The 14,377-nt window shown below is 39.6% G+C and overlaps 1 protein-coding gene across 4 annotated transcripts in view; it reads right to left on the bottom strand.

The window, feature by feature from the left end:
• RBFOX1 (RNA binding fox-1 homolog 1) overlaps positions 1–14,377 on the bottom strand; it is a 342,829-nt gene that overhangs the window by 36,561 nt on the left and 291,891 nt on the right. For all 4 annotated transcript variants that reach the window (XM_063100620.1, XM_063100621.1, XM_063100622.1 and 1 more), the window contains exon 10: positions 3,866–3,908. In XM_063100620.1, the coding sequence (XP_062956690.1) occupies positions 3,866–3,908 (43 nt within the window). The remainder of the gene's footprint in view (positions 1–3,865; positions 3,909–14,377) is intronic.

Genomic DNA, 14,377 nt, shown 5'->3' with positions numbered 1-14,377 from the left:
ATAGTTTCATAATCCTCTGGAGGAAGGTTTTTCCTCTTCACCAAAAAGGAGCAATGCAGGACAGAACGGTGTGTCAGGGGGTATCTATCAGCAAAATCCCAAGTGGGAGGGGCTCATTACATGTGGCCTCATGTACAGGGGGACACTAAGTTGTAGGATAGGAAATAGATGAAGCAGAGAAACTACAAAAAGCATCTTTCAGAATGTAGGTAGACTGGTCTAAACAATTTGTTTGTACTGCCTCCCCACCATGGCTAATTTTCAGAGTATATCTGCTATCTCTTGCATCGCAATTCAAAAAGGCCAGTTTATCCTTAAATAATTTTGTTTTTTGAATCAGCCCCGGAGAAGATACATCCAAGACATCCTGAAAGATAATCATCAACAATTTGGAGCCAGTTTAAAAAAAATTTAAAAAGTCTTTTTTGACGAACAATGTAGATGATAAAAAAGAGAGAGAGAGGTTTTAGTGTTCCAAACACCATGTTCTCTTATTAGGAATGGGGAAACTCATTACGTGTGCTGAGGGGTTGCAAAACCAAATCAATTGTCATACCAGCACTGAGTTCAAGATACAGAATGAGAGGCTGAGGAGAAATCAGGTCACCAGATTTTTGGAGCCATTTTTTTAAAAACTGCTTGCCCATCATCTTAGCTATTATGATGCACACAGAATGACAGAGGTGTGCAGGTATGCATATTAATCTTAATGAGGTAGGAAGGGACGAGAACTAGCTGCAACTGCCTGAAAGTACTGAGTGGAGAAAAAGTGTGTGTGTGTGTGTGTGTGTGTGTGTGTGTGTGTGTGTGAGAGAGAGAGAGAGAGAGAGAGAGAGAGAGAGAAGAGAGAGAGATTTTTCTCTCTCTCCTAGAACAACAAAAACAAAAAACGAGTTTGTATCAGGTGCCATGTAAATCATGATTTGGTGACTGTGCATTTGGTCCCAGCAAAGATTTCTAGCAATGACCCATTTGCAAACCCTCTTGGTTTGAACTGTGCACATCTCCCCAAACTTCTGTAGTAGTTTCAGTAAAAGTAGGTAGCAAGTCTGATAAAAGGGGAGAACTTATATAACAAAAATGAACCTCACTGACTACTAGGTTGATTTTTATAGTAGCAACATAAAATACAGGTGTGTACACCTGGGGTCCTTCTGCACAACAGATGTGGTCACCTACGAAGGTTTGGGAATGACCTCTACTCTCCATATTTGTACATGTCTTGGCCATTTCTAGAAAATAAGTGTGTGTTTCTATGAGACAGGCACAGGTGGTCAATACCCTGACGTTTGTCTTTGTTATTTAGGAATTTGTTTACACTTATTCCTGATTGAGGAGTTGAGGTCACAGTTTGCAAAAGTCTTTAGAGCCAGTGGAGAGATTTTGAATTAGATGAGTCGTCTTGTTACTGTCCAGTGGACTACTTGGCGATGATGGAAATGTAATGTATCTGTGCTGTCCAGTATGGGGGCCACTTGTCATAAGTGATTATTGAACATTTGGAATATGGTTAGTGCAACTAACTGAAATTCTAATTTATTTTCTTTTAGTTAATTTGAATTTAAATGTAGACAGCCACATGGGGTTGGTGGCTACACTACTGCACATAGTACAAGTCTATGTGATCCCTGAAATGTAGTAATTGGGGAAAGTGAATTAGGTGGCTTGAGACCTCCACCTTTATATATTGCACTCTCTTCCTTTGCTATTTTTCTTCTGTGTGAAGTCCATATTAGGGGAATGACAGAGTTGTGGATTAACTTAGTGTATGTGTGCATATACTGTAAAATGATCAAAAAATACAAATTGCTTTAATTTTCCTTTCTAACAGGTGACTCTAATCAATTTTATTGCTCCTTATTTTGCAGCTCGCTGCTCATAGCCAGAACTTCTGCAGGGTTCTGGGGTAATGTCAGAAAAAGGAGCACTCATTTCCTTTTGCTGTCACCAGCCTGTGTTCACATTGAACCTGGTGCTCCCAGACCTTATGACAAAAATGTGTTATTGACAATCAGATTCTTCCCACAAGAAAAGGAAAAGGGGATGACAGGCACAACAGTTTTACACCCCCATTCATAAAACATACTAATTTTTCACAGTGGAATATAAATGTGACTTTATATAAAAATACATTTTAAATGACCACTATGGATCCCCCCTAAGATGGACTTCCACCGCCACCACCACCTAATGCGGCCATTGAAGATATCCACTGGCATGGACAGAAAAGGTTCCTTTGGTAGGGAAACCTCTATAAGTCCCATGGCCTAGTTATCCATTAAGGACCTCGGATGATGCTCTAATAAAGCATTTTCATAATTGAACTTGGTGGGATACGAATATTGGTAGAGAAAGGAAAGTATCCAGAACTAAACAGGTTTGGGAAATGCTGGGTTAAACAAAATAAAACCAGTTCCTCCATTTGGGAGATTTCTTAACACAAAATTGATGAACATTGAGGATATCTGAGGCATCTCGGAGAAGTCTGAGAATGGGTATCAAGAATGGGTATCAAAGTTTGCACTTTACAATTATGCAAAAAGGTCTTGCAATAACCAAGTAATGAATAAGTTAGAAAGAGAGGTGAAACCTTTGTGTGCTGGTGAGGACATGATCATAGTAGAGCTGTAATATGTATGTGATTGCATGTGGACCCTTCAGCTTAAGCACATACGAAAGTTGTAATGGGCTTAACCACAGACAGAGGCTTCCTTTTTTTCTGAGAATATCTGAGGGTCTGGTGTCACTTTATGCAAAACAGGTGTATCAGAATACATACAAATCTAATTTTATTTACTGTAACGTTGACGGAACATTTATAAAATGAAAAACTAAATATAAATCATGATGCTCTCATTTATCTGCATTATACATTCAGCTGTTTTGGAAGTGTGGCAGTGAAAATCCAGTTTTCTTGAAATATATGACAACAAAAGTTAATCTCAAGAATTTTAACTATTTTGCCCTCTCTTAGGTCCAAGTGCCCCTTTTCATATCCATCATATTTGTTTTTTATTAAGACTTGATCAATTCTCATGCTAAAAGAAAAAAAAAAGACTTTGTTAATTGACTTAATAATGAATAAAAATGGGAATTGTAGGACATAGGAAAACCCATGTAATAAAACTCCCATTAATCACCTTCAGTTTCACATTCATCTTTCATTTTATTCCACAGTTGTAATGTTCGTTATAGACCAAATTTGGAGATTCTCAGCCAGCTATACTACACAGATGTGTTGACTATGTTTTCTTCCTGCAAATTTGTTCATTTGGGGGTTGCTCCAGCAGCAATAGGTTGGAAAGCTAGCAATAGGAGTGAAATACATTTCTGACCAGCTGTGTTGAAACCAGGGAGGGTTAAGTCAGATGTCAGCCATGCTGACCCTTCTTGCTGGATGTGTAAGAGATTTTTGATTTAACCATTCCAGCTGACTCCAGGAACCCACTAAAAAAATTACCCAGATAATTGGTTCAATGAAACCCTCTAATTCTCTCACTGAATTTATATTGATTGAGTCTGGATACACTTTAAGCAAAAAAAATTAATAGCCAAGCTAGACCTCCATGTTGATACACTCACAATCCAGCAAAGTTTATGGCCACGGCCAACTAAAATCAGTCATGAGAACAGCCCTAATATTTGCAAGGAACTGCCTCAACCTGATCAGTGGACATATCAGAAGATAAAGAGATGACCATCACTCTTCTAGAAGGATTCACATTAAAACTGGAAAATTCAGTTAAGTCTTTTCTCCTTCTTTGTTAGAGAACATTTCCCCATCCCCAAAGTTGTCTTGTTAGTAAAGATTTCACATCAAACCCCCAATCATCGTGATGATTTTCCACCAGTCGAGATTTCATACCTGCAGCAATTTATTGCCATACACAGGCTCTTGATACACTACTCTATAAGGAAACAGAAATGTAATGTTTTCAATGCAAAAATGAAATAAATAAAAGAAAATGCATCAGTCAGACAGAAATTCCAGAGCAATTCATTTACAAGTTTGCTTTTTTTTCACTTTACAAAGACTTGGGAGTGACGCAGCAAATCAAAAGAGGAATCGAGCATTACCAGACACTTTCAGTTGCAAATCTCTGTAACAGAATATCAAAGAAGGTGGAGGTGGGGATCAAACCACACTAACTTTATTTGTGATATTACCTGTGTTTATTTTTAAAGAAGACAAAAAGATAATTTCACGGCTTCTTACCTTTCAAAGAATATTCCAACAGTTCCAAATTAACTATTTCAAATGTATCTCTTTATCTTGTGACTGGAACTCTCTGGAATACCTGAGGACTTTGATGCCTAATTATTGAGGCAGTTAAGACAAAACCACAGTAGCAACCATAACTGCATCAAGACCTTTACTTTTTAAATTAATTTCAACAAACAACACAAAGAGCAAAATGGCATTTCGTGAGTTCATGAATCTTACTGAAGCTACCAATGCCACTTTTAATATGCATGACTCTTAGAAGACTTATGTATTTGTGTGTCTAAAAAAGCTACTGTTAATATACATGTCATTAACATGTCATCAGTTCATTCAAACCTAACATTGACGAGGACTTAGTAGAATCTTTGTACAGGCTGGGAAACAATTTCTGGATATGAGAGTTATTCATGGGTAAGGCTAATCTTTCATGTGAGTGTTTTGAATCTGAAGTGAAATTCTTCAGTTCCAGGGCAGACATCAAGGGAGTTGAACATTTTAAGGGATTTAGGGACCTGCTCTATAAAAGTATATATAGATATGTTTGTATAAACTATATAATAGTGTACGTGTGTGTGTGCATATATACATGTATGTATATAAAATTATGTGTGTATATACATACACACACACACATATATAATTTTTTCTTATATCCTCTTGCTTTTCTTTCTCATTTAGTTTTACTTAACCTTCTTCTTTAAATTAAAATCTTAAGCTTGTGGAGCTACGCCTGTCAAAGATATTATTCCTCTCTCTCTCCCTCTCTGAGTTGTCATTGCTATGTGAATGTTTCAAGTACAGATATTATTCTCCAGTGGCCTGCCCACTCCATGATTCACTCCATCATTCCCTCACTCCTTACACTTCTTTCCTTTTCTCCATTGCATTTCTCAAATTTTACGGTACAAGGGCGACAACTTTAGTCTGTGGGCTCAGTGCTTACATGTTGAACCCTGAAGCCAGATCATGCGGGCTCAAATCCCAATGTCAGTGAAGGTTTCTGGACAAATTGTCTCTTTTCTGAAAAAAATGTTTCCTCCTCTGGAACAAAAATGGAGGTAATGAGATTTCTCTTTTATGGGGCTGTGGTAAGGAGGAGGTAAGGTAATGCTTATAATGTCTCTCCCATAGCAGACACTTCTATTCTTGATGGACTGTTGCCACCATGCCCCCCCCCAACACACCTCCACCTTGGTGACTGAGGACAGGCAGCCTAGTGCTGACCCTCAGTTGGCTCACACCAAAAACAGTGTCTCAGGAATAAAGTTTTGGGGTTTTTATTTGGAGAATTCCTACTTTCCAGCTTTGCATGTTCCTGAAGCTATTGACACTTCTTATTCCTGAGCACAAACATCGGTGAAATGAGGACACCTCTTTGTTTTAAGATATATGGATGGCAGAGTGACATGAATTCAGAAATAACTGTCTTTAGCCAAGGTGTCAACCTGAAACTTGTTATAACAGAATTAAGGAATGGTGTACAAATGCACTGGAACCTGGAGACACATTTGCTAGGAAACCCTAGGTTGCATCTAATGCTATTAAGCTTAGAGCATTCCTAATAAAAGGAACAAAGTTAACGCTTGTATTTTAGATCCGCTCTCTCTCTCTTTTCTTCCATTTTTCCCACTGCTCAGCACCCCACCCTCTCACTCCAATTTCTACTGATAATTTTTCAATTCTTGTTTTATAGTTCTAATATAATTTTCTTCTGTCTCTCCACTTTCAATATCATTAGTTATACAATTCAAAAAGTTATCTTTTGATCAAATTCCATATTCTTCCATCTCTCCTTGAGAGGGTCGACCAACAAGTGTCTTGGTTACATTCAGTTAAGCACACTTATTTTTTGTTCCTTGGTCAATTTCTGGCATCATGAGATCTATAGCTTCATCCCTCAATATAACAGATGGCTTTGTAGGTCTAGAAAAAACTTAATCTTTCTACAGCAACTTTCAAATAGTTTGTATCACATCTACTATCACTGACTTATTTCCTTTAACTTCACCCACTTTTTGACGAAAATGAATTTGTTTAAATATGCACCACACAGTAATAATAGTGAGCTTGTACATTCGATATGCCAGTTATGAAAATCCAAGTCTTATCTCTCTCTCTGTGTGTGTGTGTGTGTGTGTGTGTGTGTGTGTGTGTGTGACATTCTCAGGGAGGAGAGACTCAGGTAATGACCTTTCCTACATTCCTTTCCAACTCAGAACACCCTATGTCATCTCTCTGAAGAGCAGCCATCCACACTGTGCCTCAGTATCTCCATTGAGACTGGAGGCAGTGGTTTTCCTGCAGGGCTCAGGTCCAAATAAGAAACTTTTGTTTGCTCAATGAGGAGCTGCCTTGGTTTTTACCTTAGTTTCTGGCCCACAACATCTCATAACAAGATGGCCCCCCTTGGCAATATCAGGGCCCTCTGCCCTTAATTCTCTCTTCTCTGAAAAATTTAAGCAGGAGGTAATCTTAGATAGGAGGTTGTGGCTTGCCAGCTGCAGCAATCATGCAGATCTTTCAAATTCTATGTGTTCAGGCAAGCCCAGGGGGCTCCAACGTCAGGTGGTAGGGATGGAAAGTCCTCAGAGACTCAAGAGAGGGGAAGGGAGAGAACAGGGTACCTAGAAAAGGGCAGTAGTTCTGGAGTACATGCTATTATAGTTGTTGATGAATTGCTCTGATATACACTGGGGTGCAGTATGATTTCAGGGGGAAGAATCTGAGAGTTGCCTCCCCTTGCCTTTTTAATCTCTTTAACCATCATCTCTTTAGAAATGGAACACTGGGGACATTATCATTCATCAGAACATGCTAGTATCTCAAGGGAAAGGGGTAGAGGCTTGAAAAAGTTATGTTCAAGATTACAATATGCTTCTAACTAAGATGAATCTTGCTCTGTGAATGCTAGAGTACAGGAAATACTCGTAGTATTTCTTTCCCTTCAGTGAACTTAAGGCCATCCACTAGTGCTTGTTCTGCTGCAGAGGCGGGTGGTCTCATTGTCTCGTTTATTACAGTCCTACACACACACCCCAGCAGCAATATGCCAAAGTCGTTGTCTTTCCCAGAGCAAAATATTCAGGAAGATCTGCAAGATCCTAGTGACCTTTTTGGAGACAGGACAGAAACATGTGCTGGGCAAACTCTAAAATAATATTTCAGTAAGTTTTTTCTGTCACCTAATTGCATATTTGGAACTGAATGCCCCTTGAAAAATCTTATGATCATTATGATATAATCAGTGGGAAAATGACACATAAATTATTTGGCTAGTAGGAGTGGCTTGAAAACTGAGAGAGGAACAGTTTTCAGGTTGAAAACTGAGAGAGAAACTCTTTTCTAAACCTAGACACCAGAGTTAGGGAAATGCTGGACCTTCATGTAAACCTCACCCAGATAGCTTTGGGAGCTGCACCATTGGGCTGAGTGGGCTTCACGCAATCATAATAAATTTGTGGGACATAAAAGCTCCTAAAGGAACTAAAAGCACAAAGATACATTTTTGTGGCTTTCCTCCCTAAATGGAATTTCTCTTTCCACTTAGTCTAGATTCTGGCACATTCCCCTCTCCTAAATCGACCTTTTTTTCTCTATTTGCCTTGCTCTGTGCATTTTCTGATGCAGCCTCATGCCCCAATCAATACAGACACACACTGTCAATTTCTCTAGTCCATTCTTTTTTTCTAATTTGTAAAATCCCTACAGCCCCTGTCTTCAGGCAGCTTCTCCTTTCTGCTACACACAAATCTATGAGACAAGGACAAGATACCGATTTGAAATATACATAGGAGACCACAAATGAATGATTCGATGAATTATTATCATTTTTACATATGAAGAAACTGCAGCACAGAAAGGCAGATACTCAATAAATAATAGCTAAATTATAATTTTTAAAAATTTTTATTTTTAACTAGGCTCAAGAACATTCACATTTTTTCCCCCTTGGGTGGGTGTTAATGAAGATAGTTTTCTTTTTGGTGGATTTCTTTTAAAAGTCTCCATCCATTGTCTACTTCCTTCAATTTCCCAAGTTTAAAAAGAAAACAAAAATCCCTAAATTCAACTATTCCAACTATGGTTCTAGGTCCTTCCATTTGCAGAATCTACCCACACGTTATATGGAGATGGAGGGTGCGGACTGATGTTTGGGTTAGCCAGGTATTTGAGGACATAATGAGCTCCAAATTGCTCAGCCACAGCCTGCCTCACCATTTAAAATGGCATGAACTGAAAGTCTGGCATAAGAGGACATGAGGAGGAGTGGCTTAAATTACACGAAAAAGAGAAATCAATTGTTCACTGAGTGAGTGAAAGACAATCATTTTATTATGGAAAAAAAATACTAACCCACAGAGTATTGTACAAGTACTTGATGTAATAACAATGGAACTCAACTAAATCCATCATTGATGGAGATTCATACTATGCCTCAAAATTGTAGCAATTTGAAGTTGAAAAGGAATCAAATTAAATAACCAGCGCCTTTATCATTATCTAGTAAATAATATCAATTTGACAAAAACTATGGTTTTATTTTTCTTTTGGTTGTCTAGTCTATTAAACAACAAATATGATTCTATGGACTTCTTTGAGTAAAGTTTTAACAATGACAACAAAAAAAATATGTGATTTAGAGAATACCCCCTGATACTGCCCACTTATTTTAAGTTGTGTTTATTCTAAGTCATTTTTATGACACCGATGCTCACATCCTAACAGGGGTGAATAACTACCTCTAAGATCAATGTAGGTACATTTAATTATGGTCGCCATCATGAGAAGTATACTACTCTTTTCTAAAAATGAAAAGTTTAATGAATTGTTACCCTTTAGCAAACAATTTTAAGTCAGGTACCTATTTTGTGGAAACAGAGGGAATAAAAGGTTAAAGAATATAAGTGCTTAATGCTCAAGTTGACATACACTTTGTTAGGAGAATTAGAACATGTTTCTTGTTCAAATAATCCATGTCCAGAGAGACAAAGAGATAGAGAGACTTTCTAGGGCTGTTGTGATAAATAAATAATTATATTTATAAGGAAAGCATCAAAAACATCAGCCATGAAAATATCTTTTAACTCTCTGCAGCTGGTAACCACAGCTGTTATCCTAAATGTTATACTGAGAGCAAACAGACCATATTGAAAACTTTAGAGACATTTTCTTTGGGGGTGGGATGGGGTCTTTAATTTGACATGAAAGATATGTCACATTTTTTGTGGGGGGAGTTGCAATTATTCTGAAGTTGATCAAGAAGTTAATTCCACTCAACTAAACAGCAAGTCCACTGGATTCTCTTTCCTATAGTCTAGGAAGAGGAAATTGACCATGTCGAGGAGAGGCGTTAGCAGCAAACTTGTAAAAAGAATGACTCCGGGAAGAAACAAGGACAGCATGCACGTTAATGAATACTTACATAAATGTCTGCACCATAAAATCCATCCTGGTAAACAACACTGCAAGGGTGCACACACAAAGAAAAACATCCATATTAGTGCATTTCCCCATGCAGACACACCACCCCTGCATGGGCGAGGTTAGTCTGGTCACAAGATCCGAAACACAGGAACCGAGGATAGTGTTCACATTGATTAAGGAGGTTGGAGACGACAGCAGGTGATCAAACCGAGAAAATTAGGCTGGGGTTTGGTGTTGGCCCAGAATTAGGACGTGGAGGTGTGCTGGGTACCCAACTTCCCACTCTCTCAGGAGGGGGTGTGGAAACACACAGATTTGAAATGCAAAGAGGACTGAGGTTTATTTGAAGTGGTCTAGACACACATGAGCATCTTAAAAGGTCAGAGTTTGCAGTCAAGCCACATAGCTCTCTCTCCTCCCACCAAAAAACCCCACAAGAAACAAAACATCTGTTTAAAAATATGATTGTAAGGGTAGAGATAAAGATTATAGCATTTTCCATGTGAATTATAGCTGAATGGCCTTAGGGGAGCTGGGGAACCCAAATAGTTTTAGAAATCTGCTTCTATATATTTTTAGAGTGTAGTGTTATATTTGGTAATTCTGTGTGCCACTCTTTTATCATAAATGTAGGAGAATATCTCGAGTGTGTACAAGAATATATGTATGTGTTTGTGTATATGTGTGTGCTTTGTGCGCATATATGTATGCATGTATGTACAAGTGTATTTTGTACACACACATATGTGTATTAGTATGTACACGTGTATAGGAATGCATATATGTATGTGATTATATCATGCCCATGTGTACGAATGCATGTGTGTGCATGTGTGTATGAATGTACATGTGTGTATATGCGTATATGTATGTGTGTGTACTCATATGTACATAGGTATGTGCATGTGTATATCTGTGTGTATATTCATATAAATTGTATCCAGACTAAGTAAAGCCTCCCATTACGACTGAACAAACTCAACCCCACAGTAGCTCTCGGATCACCCATACAGTCATCATCCCAGAAAGAAGAAATTTCAAAGGGGGAGGAAGGGAAATGACCTGGGACTTCTCCAGAAGTTTCTTAGTATACTTTGAGTGAAACAGCCAGGAAAAGAAGCTCATGTGATCCTGAGAAATTGACTTAAATTTCCCAAGCATTAAAATGGACTTAATGAGGATTATATGTAGCCTGCACACCTCATGGGCTTTTGTGAAGATCACAGGATATCTTGAATATAAAAACACATGTTTCTAAACATGTGTTTTTCAGAGGATGGTGGCTGCTATTAATAACCTTCCTTGATAACCTTTCCATGGAGTTTCTAGATGATTTATGATTTTGGCAAAAGACCAGTGAGCCCCACCATTGAATGAAGCCCGGGTTCTAATAAAAGCACAACTTTGATTACCAAAGGATTTCAGCGGGTTTCAGTGGCAGAGCGGACCCACATGTAAGCCAAGCACATTGAGCCAAGGGAAGGCACTTTACAACAACACACACACACACACACGCACACGCACACACACGTGCACACACACACTCACACACACACGGCAGTGACACTGGTTTGCTGGAGAACATTGTAGTGTGCTTCTCAGAGCTTTTCGAAGTTGATTGACTAAACCCAAGTACCATTATCCTTTAAAATGTGGTGAGGTGAAGGAGGTCGGTAGCAAGAGCTCTTAGCCGTTGTTCATTTTGATCCGAGAGGGCTACAAGTTCACGAGGGCACTTGTCAAGCAGCATAAAACCCTAATCCAGGATACCAAGGTGCGCAGCATCCTGAGCTATGCTTTGAATTCTCTTTCAACATTCCCAACATTAAAGGTAGTGTCTGTTGGGGGTCAGAAGGCAGGGTCAACCTCTGCCCACAGGACTTGGAACAGATCTGATGAAACAGAGGTGAGCAGCAAATATTTAGTCTGGGCCCCAAACCACAGCACTGATCATTTAGCCATAACAAACAGTTTCTGTCCCATTCGTTCATGCCATTGTGCCTTTGCGCATGCTGTTCCTTGTGCTATGAGTGCCTTTTCTCCCAGTATCCTCATCTAAAGGAAGATAGATCACCATTCAGGGGCCAAGTTAAATGGGAAATGCATGGGTATTTGAGTTAAATTGCAGCCTCTGAAGCCAATAGCTCTGTGTCTTTGAGCAAATTATTTAAGATATCTGAGCTTCACTTACTCATCTGTAAAATGGGAAAAGAGGTCAGCAAGTGGCCGCCTCAAGGGAGGATTTAGTGAGGTCATACTTGCAAAGTGATGAGCTACATGCTAATGCTGTATCTCTAACTAAATGTCACCAGCTCTGTAAGCCAATGCCCACCTGAAGCTAAGTTATTTCTCCCACCTGCGAACACCAATATCACTTTTTCAGATCCTTATCTGGGCCACTCACCAATTTCCTCCCCTTATTAAAGGTATTTGTGTATGTGGCTCATTTTGCCTTTAAAGTTGTATCCAGTGGCTTATTCAATATTCTATCCCACTTAATGCCTGACACATTCCTTTGTACATGGAAGATGCACAAAAACCACTTGTTGAGTGAATAGTGCCTATATTTAAAAGGAGACATTGGGCATTAAGAGGTGGCAGAAGGTGACACAGAGTCATTTCTTTATCAACTCCACGTAGAATTCAATAATGGACCAGAAGGAGGGATCCTGCTGTCTCAGGTTGGTCTCTGATTTGGTTATTTATCAATGGCTATTGCCAATGGAGGAGGACAAGAGGAATTAGATCAAAAACTTGATCCTGAGTTAGGAGACCTGGACAAGAGACTGGGCTTAAAGTTACAGGTGTGATCAAATTATGACTATTTTTAACCAGATACTTATATATATATTTAAATATGGAAAACAATGCCTTCTTCTAAATTTTTCCAGATGGAACTTCATCTGTCTTCATTCTTCTGTGAATCGTGGAGAGAGGAGCCCAACCTAGGCTTTGGGGCTCTTCCAGTGGGCACATGGTGTAAACTAGGAGTGGAGCCACCTGACATGGCTGAGGCTGAGTTCTTCCACCGTGACAAGTTATGGTGCACTGTGGCCTGTCACGTGCTACCATGTCAAGCCTATTTGTACCAATAACTCCCAGAAGTAAGATAAGAACATGGCCTGATGTTTGCCTTTGGGAAGTCTTTGCTGAGTAGGATAACCTCGACAACATCCTTTGCCCTCTGCCTTGGGCCAGGGAAAATTATTTTGGGAATTCTGACATTCTACATTTATGAGATGTTGAACCAAATAAAAATTGTGATGGAGCCTCCTCCTTTTGACAAGCTCACACAAACTGAATGATGAATACCACTTCTCTGTGATTGAAAGGTTTACTATATCCCCGACCACTATGCCAAGATATGGGGAACAGAGCGAGCAAGACCTCCCCCCCCCAGTAAACCTGCCCTCCAGAGTTTACAGGGAGTGAGGCACACAGTCACAAAGCCACATATATCAGTGTAAAATTGCAGCCGTGATAGGTGCTACAGAAGAGAGGAATGGAGGTGCCCTGAATATGTGCTGGGAGGAGGCAGGGCTAACAACAGAGATGAGGAGGCTGAGCACACAGCACAGAAGTCTCAAAGCCGTAGCCGGGTAGAGAGGAGGGAAGAGCAGGTAGGACAAAGGGAACAGCCGAGGCAAAGCCCCGTGGCTGGAAGGTGCCCGGCTCCTTGGAGTGCTGAGAGAAAGGGCATACGTTCAAGCTTTAGGGTCTTCAGAAGCTCACCAGAATGTGGTGGCTTCATGGAGAAAGGACGTCAAGAACTCTAGCTGCTATTATAAACCACATATGAAAGGATTGCTCGTTTTCAGTCAGTGCAACACATGCACGTTTTGGAGAGAAATGAAGGACAAGGTGGGCAATCTACCTTCATGATGAATCTAAAAAACAAGGAGCCAGGGCTGGCCAGTTAGCTCACTTGCTTAGAGTGTGCTAATAACATCAAGGTCAAGGGTTTGGATCCCCTCACCATCCGGCTGCCAAAGAAATATACAAACAAAAATAAAAATGCATTAAAAATAAAATAAAATAAAATAAACCAGGAGACGATATGGTTGTCCTTGTTGGCAGTGTGAAATGAAGCCACTTACTGGCTGCTGGTGTTACCAAAATGCTATGTGTTTTTCTCCTAAGTTACTAGCAAGGGCACAAGCACCATTACTCCTACTACTCACATTTATAGAGCAATCACTACGGGTCAGTCCCTAGTCTGAGCATTGTGTGTTCCTTATCCCATGGAATCCTCATAATCCCCCTGTGAGATGGACAATATTATCATCACCTCTTTAGAAATGAAGAAACTGAAACAAAGAGAGCTAGTTATTAACTTAGCTGGGATTCTAGTCCAGGTAGTTTGGATCTAAAGCCTGTACTCTTAATTACTATGGCAGGCAGTGGTGGGCAAACTTAAGTGGGCATCAGCATTACCTAGAGGACTTGCCGAAACACAGGTGGCTGGGCCCAATGTCCAGCCCAAAGGATCTGATTCAATAGATCTGGAAGAGAAGGTCTAAGAATTTTTATTTCTGACAAGTAACAGATGATGTTGATGCTGCTGGTCTGAAGACTAAGAGAATTTTTGCTCTATGGAACATCCCCCATCCCCACAAGGGTTAATTTACTTTACATTTGATACAAAACTGAAGGTCCACCTCCTAGGTCTTATTCTAAAGGAGGAGCTGGATGTAGAAAAGCTCTTACACAAAGTCTCAATCTAGTTTC

This window comes from Cynocephalus volans, chromosome 6, assembly GCF_027409185.1.
Source record: "Cynocephalus volans isolate mCynVol1 chromosome 6, mCynVol1.pri, whole genome shotgun sequence".
NCBI classification, from domain to species: Eukaryota; Metazoa; Chordata; class Mammalia; order Dermoptera; family Cynocephalidae; genus Cynocephalus; species Cynocephalus volans.
This window is presented reverse-complemented; position numbering and strand designations above follow the sequence as displayed.